The 16,149-nt window shown below is 40.6% G+C and overlaps 2 protein-coding genes across 3 annotated transcripts in view; both read left to right on the plus strand.

Annotated features, from left to right (window-relative positions):
• Positions 1-15,423, plus strand: part of mpped1 (metallophosphoesterase domain containing 1) — a 139,748-nt gene extending 124,325 nt beyond the window's left edge. For both annotated transcript variants that reach the window (XM_050036089.1, XM_050036090.1), the window contains exons 5-7: positions 2,073-2,188; positions 9,240-9,353; positions 13,619-15,423. In XM_050036089.1, the coding sequence (XP_049892046.1) occupies positions 2,073-2,188; positions 9,240-9,353; positions 13,619-13,737 (349 nt within the window). In that variant the 3' untranslated portion in view covers positions 13,738-15,423. The remainder of the gene's footprint in view (positions 1-2,072; positions 2,189-9,239; positions 9,354-13,618) is intronic.
• Positions 1-16,149, plus strand: part of scube1 (signal peptide, CUB domain, EGF-like 1) — a 647,001-nt gene that overhangs the window by 370,546 nt on the left and 260,306 nt on the right. The window lies entirely within an intron of this gene.

Raw genomic sequence — 16,149 nt, forward strand, 5'->3', positions numbered from 1 at the left:
GGCTGCGCTCCGCCTGAGTTGACAGTAGACCTGGTTTCAGCTGGCGAGCTTTTAGCGCACCTTCGGCAAAGCCTTTTGGCACGAAACTGTCACTGCGCCAAGCTGGATCTGTCGACACCTCCCCCTGCTGCGCCGCCACACCCATCTCAGCACACCTCGGTCTGCCACACAACCAAACTGAGCGCGCCTCGGGTTGCGCTGCTCAAAACTAGCTCTGCGCGGGGTTCGCCACCCTGCGCCGTGCCAGGAAACTAGAGGCCAATATCTCAAAAACGCCTTGAGGAAATTTCAAAAATTAGCACAAGTGACCACTTGGACTCAAGGATGAACTGACTAGATTTTAGGGGTCATAGGTCAGCGTTCAAGGTCATTGTGACCTCATCTGTCTCATTCTTGTGAATACACTATTTGATTGATTTGCTTTGATTTTTTACTTTGTGTCATGCACACTTACATGTGTCCAGCCCTCATGGGTTTACAAGATACCATTACAATGATGTTGCAGTTATTTCACTACTCAGTATCTCAAGAAGGCCTTAAGGGATTTCTTTTTCTTCAAATTCTGCACAAACGTTTCCTCAGACTCAAGGATGAACTGATTAGATTTTAGTGGCAAAAGGTCAGAAGTCAAGGTCAGCATGACCTTGCATCTTTCTCGTTCTTGTGAATGCAACCTCTCAAGAACATCTTGAGAGAATTTCCAAAATTTGGCACAAACATCCACTTTGAGTCAAGGATGACTTGATAAGAATTTGGTCAAAGGTCAAGGTCACAATGACCTTGTCCATCGCATTCTTGTAACCGTGGTATCTCTAGAACACCAGGAGGAAATATCCTCATATTTGGCACAAATGTCCACTTGGACTCAAGAATGAACTGATTACAATTTGGTGGTCAAAGGTTAAAGGTCAAGGTTAGTGTTACCTCACAAAGCATATTTTGGGTCATAATTCAAGAATTGTTACACTAATAATGCCAAAATTTTGTACAAATGTCTAATATGATAGAATGATAAAGTGATGACATTTTATATCAAAAATTTCAAAGGTCAGCTTCACTGTGACATCATAATGTTCTGCAAAAACAGTGTTTATGGCCATTACTCAATGCCATATCTCAGAATTTGGTCAGATACTGAATTGGTGACTCTAATCTTGGGTGTCCACCCTGAAACTGTGCTGATTGTACAGATCTTCTGTGCTGCCGGGGAGAAGATGTGTGTGAAGCATCAGTGTTTCCACAGACATGGATGTAAACTTCAACTGCAACTTGAAGGGTTTGTGGAGGTATACAACCGCAAGGTGGTAATTTTAGTTAGTATGCTTTGGCTCTTATTGACATATACTGAGTCAAATTGCTAGTCAGAAGAAGCACACCTTTTTTAAAACATAATGAAACACTTGGAAATTAACAGGTTTTTGGAACACTGACCTTTTTCAGGGAGGAATTAATTGAAGGAATTAAAGAGGGAAGCTGAGTTTGCACAATCCAACAAGTCCACCACCTGTGGAAAATTTTGCAAAGAAGCAAAATGACACAAGCGACAGCCATTCCACTTTTCTATATTGTGACGTAATAAATGACATGTTGGGGCACATTAATCAGAGTAGGTATGGCTGCACGTAAATGGGGATATTAGTAGAATATTCATTTTTATTAGCCATGTAAATTGTTAAGTAGGAATATAGTCTTTTTTAGTATAAAGGCAAAAAATGAAATATTTGTGCATGTAAACGTCATTGCACTGTAGTTATCAATGTTGCAGGATGTGTGATATGATTTGATCCCTGGTTATGTGTTTTCATTGTGGCTGCTGTTACACGTGTGAGGAGAATGTGAAAAGTTCATATGTTACTCGCAAATCCTATCAATCATCATGGGCGATATTATTAATGTAAAGGTTAACAGCCAGGATAAAAGACAGAGTGAAGTGTTCGGCTTGATTTAAAAGATTCATATTACACATCCCACATGATGCTGTCTATACCTCTAACAAGTGTAGTAACCAAACTGTCTGTTTTTCTTTCTTCCTTTCTGTGTGTGTGTGTGTGTGTGTGTGTGCATGCGCGCAGGCAGCCCTGGTACTATGGCTGGGGCTTCAACCTGCCACGGGGTCAGGCTCTGCTGGACAAGTGGAACCAGATCCCCGACAACACAGACATCCTGGTCACACACTGCCCCCCACTGGGTAAGACATACATTACAGCACACACACAGAGACGCACACACTCGCGCACCCACACACACACACGCACTCACACACACACACACACACACACACACACACACACACACACACACGCTCCAACATATATCAAAGGTGCACATACTGTATATATGTGTAGATCACTGAACTGTGAAAGGAAATTATAATGCAGTGATCATTTACTTCAGTCATGGCTGAACTCCAACTGAGAAAAACCGTTGTTAGTCATAAAATCAGATTATATTCTCTCTAAATATGAATACATAGGCCACTGCAACTCATGGAGAAAGAAAGAGAGATGGGGAAGCAGGTGGAGGTAGAGATAGTGTTACAGTAATATGGATAGTAATATCAAGGTAAATGCAAGGTAAATGCAAGATGCAAGCCCGTAGTAATTTGATGGTTAAGTTCAAATTCAAATGTCCACTTCTCATTTGCCCTACAGATATTGTATTCTTTAATTATAGCCTAATTTGATAATTGGTTTCCAGTAATATACAATCCTATATTAAATTGTTTCTTTTCACCACTACAACCTTCCTGGAACTTCCATCTGTGCTGGTTCACACCCGGTCTTGACCTCAGTTAATCCAGCAGAACACATAATTAACCTCTGTTACTGTAACATGTCTCCTACTATGATTTGCAAGATCCTCCCTTAAATGCATATGCAACGAGGATGAATATGCACCTGAACAAATGAAACACAATCTGAGACTCCTGCCTGCTGCATCTGTGTGATTAATACACCACATGTGTTCGGGGCAGAATGCGTCACATCTGTGCCTGAAAAACATGCCCAAAAGCTGCAGTAAATCTGGCCCTCAGCTCCCTTTATTTATTTATTTAGTCACATGCGCATATATTGAGTCTGAAAATACTGGCATTAAGTGCCCACCATGTTTTGTATTTTTTTAGTAAATAGTAAATAGTAAATAAGTAAGTAATAAGTACGCTCATCCTAAATACAAGCAACGATAACCAAATTTTATTTCAAACCGATATTATACCAATATTGACCGTAACAATTAAAATTCAATGAAAATAAAAATAAACATTGTACAGTATTTATTGTTGCTTTCATAAAATGTAGCCTGTTTCAAAATTAAAACCCCCTCTACTGAAAATTGGTAAGAGGTTTATTTTACTTTACTTTAGCACCATTCTAGTCATAGTCAAAGCGCTTTTTACACTACGAGTCACATTCACCCATTCACACACACATTCATACACTGGTGGCCGAGGCTACCATACAAGGTGCCACCTTCTACTCAGTTTTTAACACGCTCACACACCGGTGGAAGCATCAATTTGGGGTTCAGTATCTTGCTCAAGGATAGTGACATGCAGATTGGAGGAGCTGGGGATTGAACCGCTGACCTTTCTGATTGGTGGATGACCTGTTCTACCTCTGAGCCACAGCCTCCGCAGTGTAGTTGCTCCAGTTATAGCTTTACCTACTTATCCCATGGCCGCAGAAGACTCATCTTTGATGTGGTGTATTTCCTAGAGCTTTACACTGTTGTGCTGTGGTAGTCAATGTTTCAGGAGGTTTGAGGGTGTGTTTTTGGCAGTGTAAAGAGTCTTAGTACCACTACCTGGAGCAACGTTGTTGTCATCTTCCCTCGGGAGGGAATAGGAATATATTCACCATCTTTCAAACTAGCTTGCTGCTTACTGACGTGCATGCACGATAATCATGAAAATAATCCACTGACGTGGTTGATTGTTGAATTTCAAATCCGTAGGAGGCTGACAACAAAACTAAGATTGTAATGACATATTTGTTTTGGGGGTAACTGTAGTAGTATTACTGAAATTAAATTAGAAAGTTACTGCCCAACACTGCTAACTCTTCTACCCAAGAGGTTGCTAGCATCAGTGAAGGATCCACCAGGTCTATTACCTGTGACAAAGAGGATGAAAATGCATATGTAGCCCCCATCACTGACAAAGTCTATATGTATGCCTTAACATGAGTAAAGCAAATACAGGGAGGACCCATTTAGTGGCCATTTTCAAGGGCCCAGGAGTTTCTGTAGGTGGACCTGGGGATGACAGGGAGATGATGACAAGCTAAGGTTCCCAGCTGGACTTTAACTGGTGAAATTGTTGTTACCATGTTCCAGAGGACTTGACGTCAGTGGTCCTGGAAGTATGTGAATAAACACGTACATATTCATACCACAGGTACCTGTGCACATCTCTCTACAGCTTTTACACACCACGAGCACACTGTCTGTGAATGCTTTATTTTCCTTCTCGAATGAAAGAGAGCAGAGGAAGTGGCGCTGATGAATCACTGTCGTATTGAGTGGATGAATAAAGGGTGAAGGTAATCAAAGCTGTGACTCACAGTCCAGTCAGCTCATCCTGCTTGGCCTGAAAACACACTTTATCTTTAGAGGAGATCATTAGCTCTCTTACTGATCACCTTTCAGCCTCTACGCACTTTTCATCCACACAAACACAGCAAGAGTTTGAACAAACACAGACGCCGGCTCACAAGCTAACTGACATCCTGTACGCACGTCTCTGTCTCACACAAAGAAACACATGCAGACGCTTGTACACACACACACACACACACACACACACACACTCCTCTCCCTCTCTCTCTCTGTCTGACTCTCACTCTAACACACACACTTTCACACCTCATCTCCCGCTGCAGCTGTGGTGCTCAGACGAGTGTGTGTGATTGATTTCTGTGCCTGCGTCTCGGCTGCGAACACGGCCGTTTATTTTCCATTCAGCTTAGCGAAGTGTCTCCAGCTATCTGCTCGTAAGCCACCGGCATATGGAGCAGCTACAGCAGGCTACTAATGCATGAGACACACACACACAGACACACACACACACACACACACACACACACACACACACACAGACTCAGAGCAAGACTGGAGGGAAAGGCATGAGAAAGAAAGAAGCATAAAGAAAAAAGGGGATGGAGGACAAAAGTGTGGACGATTAAGTGGATTCTTTAAAGCGCAAGAGGTCAAGAAAAGACATCCTTTTTTGAAATATTTTTTAAAAGAGTGAGAAAAGAATGATGGCCAAGAAGGTGACGGAAAACGGAGTGTGAACGAGACGTTGTTTCGCACTGCAGCAAAAGCTCCCGTCTTTTATGAGGCGCGATAAAGCGGCAGATCGGGAGCTAGAGAGGAAAAATATGGCCTCTTTATCTGGCTGTGAGGAACAAGTTAACAGCAGAGAGAGAAAGAAAGTGAGACAAAAAGAGGAAAACAGGCTCAGTGCCCAAAGCAGCAGCTGCTTTGAAACAAGCGGCACATTAGAGCAAAATACCCCGAGACACAAAGAGCCCTCGTAACTTCTCACTTCACTTCCACTGTCTCCCAAGGCTTGTAAAGAATACACTTACAGTTTTAAGGCGTTTTATACCTAAACTGATACTAAAAGTGTGTTTTTTACAGGTAGATACATTTAGAGGACAAAGAAGTCAGTCTGTATTACTTTACCGGAATGACTGATTCACTGCCAGCTGAGAACATGGAAGTTTTTATGTCTGTGTTGAGTGTGAGAGGGTCCATTAACTTTGCCTTGAGTGAGATTTTTAGCACTTTGTTTGGTAGTAAAAAATAAATAAAAATGTATAAAGAATTTTAAAATCATCCCAAGACGGTCTTTTCTTTTGCCCCGCTGAGGACTTGCTGAAAGCTACCAAGCCATGAGACTTGCTACTTCTCACTTGTCACAGTTCAACACCTGCAAGCATATGGCCACAAACCTTTGTATGTAAGGTTTTGGACTGGGGCTAGGCAGCTAATTCAGACTTGTTGAACTACTGTTCAAAATTGGAAAAATTTGATCTGTAATGATCCATCCATATTGAAACTACAGTGATTTAGGGCTGTGACTCGAGTTGCAAAAATGTTGGAGTAAGGACTTTACTTTAACTCATCTCCATTGAGACTTTGCTTACATGAAAATTAAAGACTTGACTTGAGGCTTGAGGGCAAACAGCTGATGAAGTATGTACCTTTCACTAAAATAGAGACACTTTGATTTGCTATTTGCTACCAGGCATTCAGTGAAATCTTGGGTTTTTGCTATTTGGCTTTTACAAAACGAAGTCAAATACTAAATACTAGAAACTGGACTTGCTCCTAAAATCATTAACCTTGACTTGGACTTGTCCTTAAAAAAATGACACTTGGCTTGCCCCTAAAATTATGAGACTTGGTTTGGACTTACTGTTAGAGACTTGAGACTTGGCCTGGGCCCTTAAAGACCGGACACTGACTTGCCTCTTAAATCATGAGTTTTGAGTTGGACATGCCCTAAAGAGTAGAGACTTGACTTGCCCCTAAATTTCTGAGACTTGACTTGGACTTGCTCTCAAAAACTAGGAACTTGACACTTCCCTAAAATCACAAAATTTAAGTTGGACTTATCCTTAAAGACTTGAGACATGATTGAGACTTGAAACAATTTTCTGGCGTTTTATTAAAAATTAGAAGATAAAAAAAATAAAACAAACAATAACTTGATAAATTTGTCCAAACCCGTTTCTTTCCTCACTTGGTAATTTGTTCTTTGTTCACTTTATTTCTCTCCTTTCCCTGTGTTTACTTTCTTATTCCTGTCTGAGCAGAGCGACAGAAGGCAGGGAAGATGGAGGCACGAGCTCCTCACTCATTTTATTTCTCCGACTTGATGCTTTTATTGACTCAGCATCAGCAGCATCCCTCCTCACAGAGCAGCCACTAAATCATATACACTCCATGCTTCATCCTTGTCACACACACTGTGAAGTCTGCATCTGTGTGTGGCTGTGATTGATCTTTATTTTCTATGGCTGCTTTCTAAGAGTCTTTTTTTTTGTGCTGCGGTGTGCAGTTTGCCATTAGACAAGAAGTCTGAAATGGAGAGCTGCGTTCTAAAATGTGATGGATCGTCTTTTGAAGGGAGATGAAATTTATAACCTTGGAGACACATTCAGCCACGGAAATGCAGAAAATCAACCCAACTATCATCACACACAGTTAAATGAAATACTGAAATGATCCGCATAGGATCATTACTGCCAGTTTATATCAAAACATAAGGGTTAAACGTGACATTGTTTTGTTCCCATTAAATAACAGCCAAATATGACTGATAAAAAATAGATTTAGAAACTATATAATTCATTCAAATAAACACAAGAAGTTTGTGCTCTAGAGAAAGGATCAGCACTCAGTGAATAACCTCTGAAGCCCTATAATAAGCTATTATGGCAAGGCTTAACTACAGTATACAGACCAGTGAGCAGTGATAACTAACATGTCATTGGGGCCATCAGGTGGGAACCTAAAAAAGAACCACAACATGCTTTCCAAAATAATGGACCATTGTTTGAATAAATTAGTATTTTTTCCTTTATGTATCCACATTTTAGGGCATTAATGTAAACTGTTTTATTATAAATTTGAATGGCAAAGGTGTGGACCGGAGTCACATGACTTGACAAAATCAAAAAAGACTTGCAACTTGACTTGTACTTTTACACCAATGACTTGTGATTTCACTTGGACTTTTCACATTTCCCCCAAGCCCAAAGATTGTAAAGAATGTCATGGTCAGAGATGCTGTATACAACATCAAAGAATTCTATTTACTTATTTACAAAATTGACATTTACATTATACAAGAAGACAGGACAGATTTTGCTCTATTGAGTGTGCAATGTCAGCACAACTTCTTTTTTAATTAAGTTCGGTTGTACTTGTTTTAACAAACTTGATAACAAATAAATACAAATTTTATAAAGCAATCTTTTTTTTACATTTCAAATGTTTTTAAATTGTTCTTAAATCGACATTACATTGCTGAAGAGTACATAATGACTTTTTTAGGACTTGAAAATCAAACGTTTAGGACTTTTAACATAACTCAGGACTTGCCCGTCTTGACTCTGGATTTGACTCAGAACTAGTCAGGCCTGACGTCGGACTTGACTTGGAACTTACCCATCTTAGATTGAGACTTTATTTGGGACTTTTCTGTTTTGACTTGGAACTTGACACGCGACTTGCTTATTTTGATTTGGGACTTGACTTGGGACTTGACACGTGACTTGCTTATTTTGATTTGGGACTTGACTTGGGACTTGACACGCGACTTCCTTATTTTGATTTGAGACTTGACTTGGGACTTGCCAGTCTTGACTCGGGACCTTATTCCGAGCTTGCCTGTCTCGACTTGGAACTTGACTCAGCACTTGCCAGTCTTGACTTGGAACTTGATTCAGAAGTTGCTTGTCTAACTCGAGACTTGACTCAGGACTTGCCTGTCTTGACTCGGGACTTGCCTGTCTTGACTTGGGACTTGCCTGTTTTGATTTGGGACTTGACTCTGGACTTGCCTGTCTTAACTTGGGAATTGACTCGGCACTTGCTAGTCTTGACTTGGGACTTGACCCAGAACTTACCTTTCTTGACTTGGGATTTGACTCAGGACTTGTCAGTCTTGACTTGGGATTTGACTGGGGACTTGCTTGTCTTGAATTGGGACTTGAATGAGAACTTGCCTGTCTTGGCTTGAGACTTGACCCAGGACTTGCCTGTCTTGACTCGGGACTACAGTGCAAAGACTTGCGACTTATCCGTGACTTGTGTAACAGTGACTTGGTCGCACCACAGTTGAATGTTAAGATTACATTGTGGAATGAGTTTACAGTAGTTACATGTTTCCTGTAATACATTGGAGCCACGGCACATGGTTGATGGCATTGTTGTGTTCCTCACTGCCTCCCCACCTCTTCGCAGCAGCCTCAACTGACTACATTGGAGCCAATACTGATACTGTCCATCTCCACATTATAGTAGCAAACATAGAATGTCACAAAGCAGACAGTATTAGACAGTGGAAAAGTTTAGCCCACCTACCATTTCACCACTTCATTATTTCATTTTGGGCTAAAGCTCTTCATACTGTATGTGACCTGGTGCTATTAGCTGGCTCTGTGAGAAGAAGTGTGTTTAGTGTGAGCTTAAGGTGTGTTTGATTTGCTTGTCACTGTGTGCAGGTTTCCTGGACTGGGTCCCAAAGAAGATGCAGCGTGTTGGGTGCATGGAGCTGCTCAACACAGTCCAGAGGAGAGTCCAGCCCAAATTACATGTGTTTGGACACATTCACGAAGGTACGTCTATGTGCTAATTAAACACTTAAAAGTACACACACATACACAAGGGCAGTTGAAATGAATCGTCAACTATATATTAAATAGAAAAAAAGTATACAAATTGAATGGCTAAATTACTATTCGAATGTACATTTTTAAAAAAAAATGTCATAAATGCATAACCTAACGTTAGCATATCTAAGCCCAGTCACCAGAGAAAAATGCTGACATTGTATGTTTCTGCCACGGATACGTTATATTTGTACGTTTCATAAGTATCGTGTCAGTGTTTCCAAAGTCACCTAGTAGCTGAATGCCTATGAGCTGACTTTGTCATTGGGGGATGGATGGCGTGTTACCTAAGCGAGACACCTGCCAAGCTGCAGACCCCTGTTCAACTAGCCTGGAAATCCAGACCCAAATCTAGGAAGATTTAGGGTCTGGCTATGAGTAATGCAAATGGCCCAACTTGAGGAGCGGCACCAAGCATGCATTTGAAAATATCACTGCACGCAATTGGATAACACTACGACCAATCAGCACAATACACAGGGTCATGTATCCAGAGCGCTACCAGCGAAGCTAACTGGTAGATTAGACTCTTGCCGTATCCGGTCGGCAAAACAGCAAAAACGTCCTTCTTGCAAAGGAAAGATTTGAGTGCCATCTTCTGTTCCTCTTTTAGAGAAAAAAACTTGTTCACTGTAGCTGCCAAAGCCGTTTCAAACAACTGGTGTTCTTCCGTATCCATCTTGCAATGTTTACTAACTGATTCCGGACTTCGTCGTTTCTGCGCTGTTGTCATCTGTTTAGCTCGCCTCTGGCCCGCCTATATCAGATACACCGATGTGATTGGTGCAGCTTGGCTCCAAGGGCATGGGTAATGAGCATCATTACTGATTGCCAGAGTGACTCGCTGAGCAAATTCAAATTGTGCTCTAGGGAGAACTCTGGATTTCCAGGGTACTGTTCATCACCAACAAACAACAAAACTGGTTGTTTTTAATGCGAATCAATGCTGCGTCTGCAAATGCCCTCTAGTGGACAGAAGATACAACAACCACACACTGACAGTGGAATTGGCAATGCTTACACCTGTGCATAGAGAGTATGGGTGCATAGTAAGCATACACAATATTGGATTTTTTGCTGATATCCAATATGCCGATATGTAACAACTCATTTGTCCGATAACCAATATCAGTATGGATATAACCATTTTTTCCCTACCTAATTTTAGTGATCATCAAGTCTCTTCTGTAGTGGAATAAACATCATATTATGCATGCATACTCTTATGTGATGGACTACCAGCAGATGGAGAAATGAAATCGAATGCTTTTCAATGTAAGTAATAATTATTCATTGTGCAAGTTAAGATAAAGCATGTTTTCTGATAGTTCATTTTAAGCACAATATAGGCAGATGCCAATGAATAAATGCTGATATTATCGTACATCCCCAGTGCGTAGTACTGTTCATATCAATAATAGGCTAAATTTGAGCATTAAAAGATTGAAAATAATTCAAATATTAAAAAAAAGTAAGGAATGAAATTCAGATGGGACTATAGGGGAAGACTGACAGCTCTAATACACACATAATACTGCCATTACAACAGAGGCTCATGATAATCCACAGTCATTCAAAGCATGTGGATTTCCAAATGTTAGTATACATACACAATGTTTTTGACACTGTATATCATAGTAGTTCATGGGCCGCATACTGTCCTATTGGTCCAGGTGGCCCTGGACCAATAAAACCATTGCATAATATCCTATAAATAACAGACACCTCCATATTTTTCCCTTTTTTTTTGTTTAAATAAGTGATGAAGTGATGACTTTTTATATGCAAAAAGGTCAAAGGTCAACTTCACTGTGACATTATAATGTCCTACAAAAACACTCTCTGGCCATTATTCTACATCATAATTTTAACCAAAGGGAAGACATTTGGTCAGATATTGAATTGTTGACAATAATCTTATGTGCCCACCTTGAAACTGTGCTGATTGTGTAACTCCTCTGTGCTGTTGGGGGAAAGATGTGTGTGAAGCATCCACATTTCACAGACATGGATGTAAACTGTAAGCGCAAAATGACTCGTGCGGATGCAAACCATCGCAAGGTGGTTCTAGTTTTATTTCCAGTTTATGCATTTTCAGACTCACATAAATCCTAATGATCTGAATTCATGGGATGCAATATAAAATTTAGCATCAAACTAAAGAAGGACCTCTACCTTATCACATTCTGAAGGTGGCAGTTAGTTTACACACATTTCCACCAGCCGCTACATCAGTGTGTCTACATTTTTCTCACATATCCTAACACCTTAACATTTATCATATAAATCAGCCAACCACATGAAGATGTAGCACAAATAGACCAAAACCATGTCGTTTAGATTATAGTATTATATTCCCCTTAAACTGAATATTTTTAAGTAATTAAATTGACTGAGAAAATTCAATTCCACGTAACCTTAGAGAATATGGAGATACTGTTTCCCGGAAGAAAATGATTTAATTGTATATTAGAGAACAGCTGTGCTGCCTCATCCCTATCAGCATTTCATCCAGGCCAGCCAGGGCAGAGAGGCCGTCTCCCTGGACTGAGGATTGCTTTTTCGGGGTTATCAGGTCACCGCGGAGCCCCTGGAGCTGCGGCCCCCCATCAGAGAGAACCAGATTAGAAACTAGATCAGATTTTATAAAAGGAAAAATAGGCTGAGAGCTGCTCTCTTCATTAATGTGAGGACTCTGGGAGAAAATTTTTGTATTCATGTATTCCAAATCTGAAAGGACCAACACAGACATCTGTTCGCTTCCAAGAGATGGCGAAAGTGGCACCTACACTTAAAAAATCACTGATAGTGCAAAGTACTTTCTGAGAGATGGTAGTTAACTTATGCTTGACAAAATGGTAACACTTTTACATCTGCCATTTGGAAGAAACGTTGATCCAAAGTGCCTTTGAAGCAGAGATTTTTTAACTGTAGTGGTGTTAGTGTCACACTCTCATGCATACAGTACATTTGCTCACACTGGATTCTCGCCATTTTAGAAATGATGAAGAAATGCTTTGATACTAAGCGCTTATAACTCTGGTGATTCTCGCTTGCATGTCTTCATTATGATTCCCATCAGATGCATCACACTTATTGTTAGTCCTGGGGTCTACTGTGATAAACTGTACTTCCTCTGATTTAACTGTATCATTCAATCATATATTGGTGAATATTTACTGAGGATTTGCATCCCTTTTAGGGAGACTGTATATCAATAGTAAGCAGTAAAAAGCTGTTGAAAATTCTGTATTTATTAAAAGGTTGCATCAAAGTTTTGCACTTTTTTATTTTATTTTATTATATTTCAAAAACTGAGAGCAGGGTCTTAAATTAACACCTGTGAAATGATCAGGCCATTCACCACTTTGGCAGACAGGAAAACTGGACGGATGTGTCCCATTTGGAGAGACTACATTTCAGTATTAAAGCAGTAAAAAGGCACTAAAATTTTGTAATTATTAAAGGGTTCGATGAAAGATTTGCTCTTTTTAAACTTTATTTCATTTTGTTTTTAAGTCTGAGAGCAGGTCTGAAATTAGGTCCTGCCATATGTGGGCAATTTATTGGCAGCGGTGTGTAAAATTGTCAGGCCATTCACCACTTTGGTGGACATGGAAAACACACTTTTGAGTATTTATAATGATGAAGCATCAGAGTTGCTGTTTGTCCTGGGGTCCACTGTGATTGGCAGTACTTTTTCTGATTTAACTATATCATTCAGTCATATGTTTGTAAGTATTTATTAGGATTTGCGTCCCTTTTGGGGAGAATAAATTTTAGTAGTGAGCAATAAAATAATTCAGTGTTTATTAAAGAGTTGTATTAAAGTTAAGTTTCTTTTTTTATTATATATCAAAATCTGAGAACAGGATCTGAAATTAGCTTCTGCCAATACATTTTTGGCAGTGGCGTGTAAAATTGTGATTATTATTATTAATTGTGAATTAAATGATGTCTAAGTGACTGACATGTTATTCTTCCATTTAGCACATAGATTTTGATAGTGGCACATACAATATCTGGGTGGCAGGAAGTGAAACAAGTGAATATCAGATTTTGTCTTAGAGAACAAATCAGAACAAAATCAAACAGACTCAAAAATGTTCAACCTCTGCACACCTATATGACAGGTGAAGAGAGACATTCCCTATCGTATGGTTTGGAAACATGGCTTATTTAAAAACGTCATCTCTCCCACTGCTCCCCAGGTTATGGCATGATGACAGACGGCACCACCACATTCGTCAACGCCTCAGCCTGCACTGTCAACTTCCTGCCCATGAACGCTCCCATTGTCTTCGACCTTCCAAATCCCAGGACCACATGACTAGAGGAAGCTCGCCCCCAGTCACCTGCCGCCAATCAAGAGAAAGGAGCCAGGAGAGGTAGGTGAGGTCGGTGGGCAGAGCAGAGCACGTTCTGTAAATATAAGGCAGCCGTGTGACACATATGCTACATGCCTGGAGACGGAGCAGACTCGGTGAGGGACGCTCCCTAACGCTATTAATGTTATTCTATGTGCCATCATTTCTTCATCTCAACACTGAGTCTAAAAGCAGAGAAATGGACGAGCAAAGAGACGCTTTTAGATGCAAACAACGGATATTTCTCTGTCCTCTTTTACTGCACTGACAATCTGATGTGGCTCTCAGACAGACAAAAAAGACACCCCGACGTCCCTGTTGGCCTTTTTCACTTCATTTAAATGAACTGTAAACATTTGGACTCAAAGTGAAGCAACCCAACGCCTCGTCAACATGAGAGTTTTGGTTAAGGCACAACTCAACAGCAGAACATTTGCCTGGGGGATTGTAACACAACTTTCCTCCCTTCCCACTTTTAAACATTAATTTCCTCATTTCTCCCCCTCCATCTTCCGCCTGTTTCTCTCCTCTCCTCGGGCCTGCAGCATTATGGAGTGTGTTCTTTTTGCCAGCGTGTGTGTGTGTGTGTGTGTGTGTGTGTGTGAGATCAAAGTGAGTGTGTGAGGGCAGCAAGAGGTCTCTGCCAGGGGCTGTGTGAGTCGGGGTGTCAAACATGTTGACACCACTCCCCTGGGCCTCATTACAGCCCTCATAAGCCTCTTAACCGGGAGAGAGGAGGACACTGAGGAAACTGCGCGCAGCACTTCCTTCCATGCAGCTCCCCTTTCACCTTTTCTCCTCTTTTTCATTTCTTCCTCCCTCTCCATCCTTCATGCTGTGAATGAGTAGCACAGCTTTTCTGCACTGACTGAAATTCCGAGCTTTAAGGACTTGGAAAAGACAGCAGGTAACACGCGACGTAAAGGTGCTACTTCTGGACAGTCATTCTGAGCTGTGGTGATTGTTTCAAGGACCCTCCCTCGTGTTGGGAGCGATGGAACATTTGATCCTTTATCAAAAGGAGTAAAGCTGTAACTACATGTACTGTAACTGGTCTATGTAAATGTTCTCTGTCAATGTAAAGAAAAAAAACTTGAAGATTTCTTGAAGATTTCCAAGTTGTTGCTATGCTTTTCAAAAAAAAAAACCTTGTTAATATTTGTGGTTGTTACATTTCCTTTGGTCTATTTCTTAGTAATGTAAATGCTTATTATGGTATTTCCTTCTCTGTGAAGCTGCTCGGCCCCATTTTGTGATTATTAACTCTTTCATGTCCCTTAGCAGTTTGTCTGTGTTTAAAAAAAGAAAAGAAAAAAAGCCTTTCATTTTTTTCCTTTGCTCTATTTTCTGAATAAGGCCGTTCTCAGTGAGAGTCTGAATGTGCTTAGCATAACAAGACCACGTCACACTTTGATCTTCCTGCTCTCCGACATTATGTATGAACGTTCCCTGGGGCTGCAGTTTACTCCCACTTCACTCCGGCTTCCTCAGCACATCAGCATTCATTGTGCCAGCTGATGTCTTAATGTTTCCAAATAGGCAAAAGAGGAAAGAGCAGCAGAATTGCTCACCAAGAAAACCAGTGTGTGTGGATAATGGTGGGAGGTGCGAGCATGAACGTTGATGCCTGAGTGTCTGTGCGTGTTATGTTATCGTTAATGTGGAGCAGTCTAAGTTTTAAGCCCTGAAATTGAGGACATTGTGTTTGATCCTCATGTCTTCAAGGTTTAGAGTTAGAATTAGGTTTAGAATAAAGATCGAGTTTAAGGTGTGGTGTACCAGGTAGAGTATGGGAACTGCAGCTTAATAAAAAACAGGCATATAGAGACATGTATTACCCAATTTAATAACACATGCATTTGGTGGTTAATTTGTACATTTTAAAGTCCTTGAACACAGAAGATGCTGGTCTGATAACATGGTCACATGGTCTGATAACATGGACAATAAAACCATGAGGATGAAAAATGTAGAAACTTTTCAGATGAATGATGACACATATTCAATCAGAACTCTTGTCCTGTGATTTCAAGATGTTGTACCACCCACAGGAGATGATTGTAGTAGACCTACAGACACCCTAAATCTCCAGCAATACTAGACGCAAGCAGTCAGAATGCACCCAATCGCCAGAATTTTTTCACATGCACATTTCTGCAAACCACAGACATCTTACATTATTTTGTGGAAAATACGTTAAAACTTAACGTTTCTTAATAGCACTGTGGTTAACATGTGGTTGGGTTCCAGCACAAAAACCTTTTAGTTGTGGTTAGGAAAAGATCATGTTTTGGCTTAAAACACTCACGTTTGGTGGCATGAAAACTGCTGAAAAAGCAGGGCTGGGAAGGCAAATAACACCCAGGTTTGGTGGC

This window comes from Epinephelus moara, chromosome 23 (genome assembly GCF_006386435.1).
Source record: "Epinephelus moara isolate mb chromosome 23, YSFRI_EMoa_1.0, whole genome shotgun sequence".
NCBI classification, from domain to species: Eukaryota; Metazoa; Chordata; class Actinopteri; order Perciformes; family Serranidae; genus Epinephelus; species Epinephelus moara.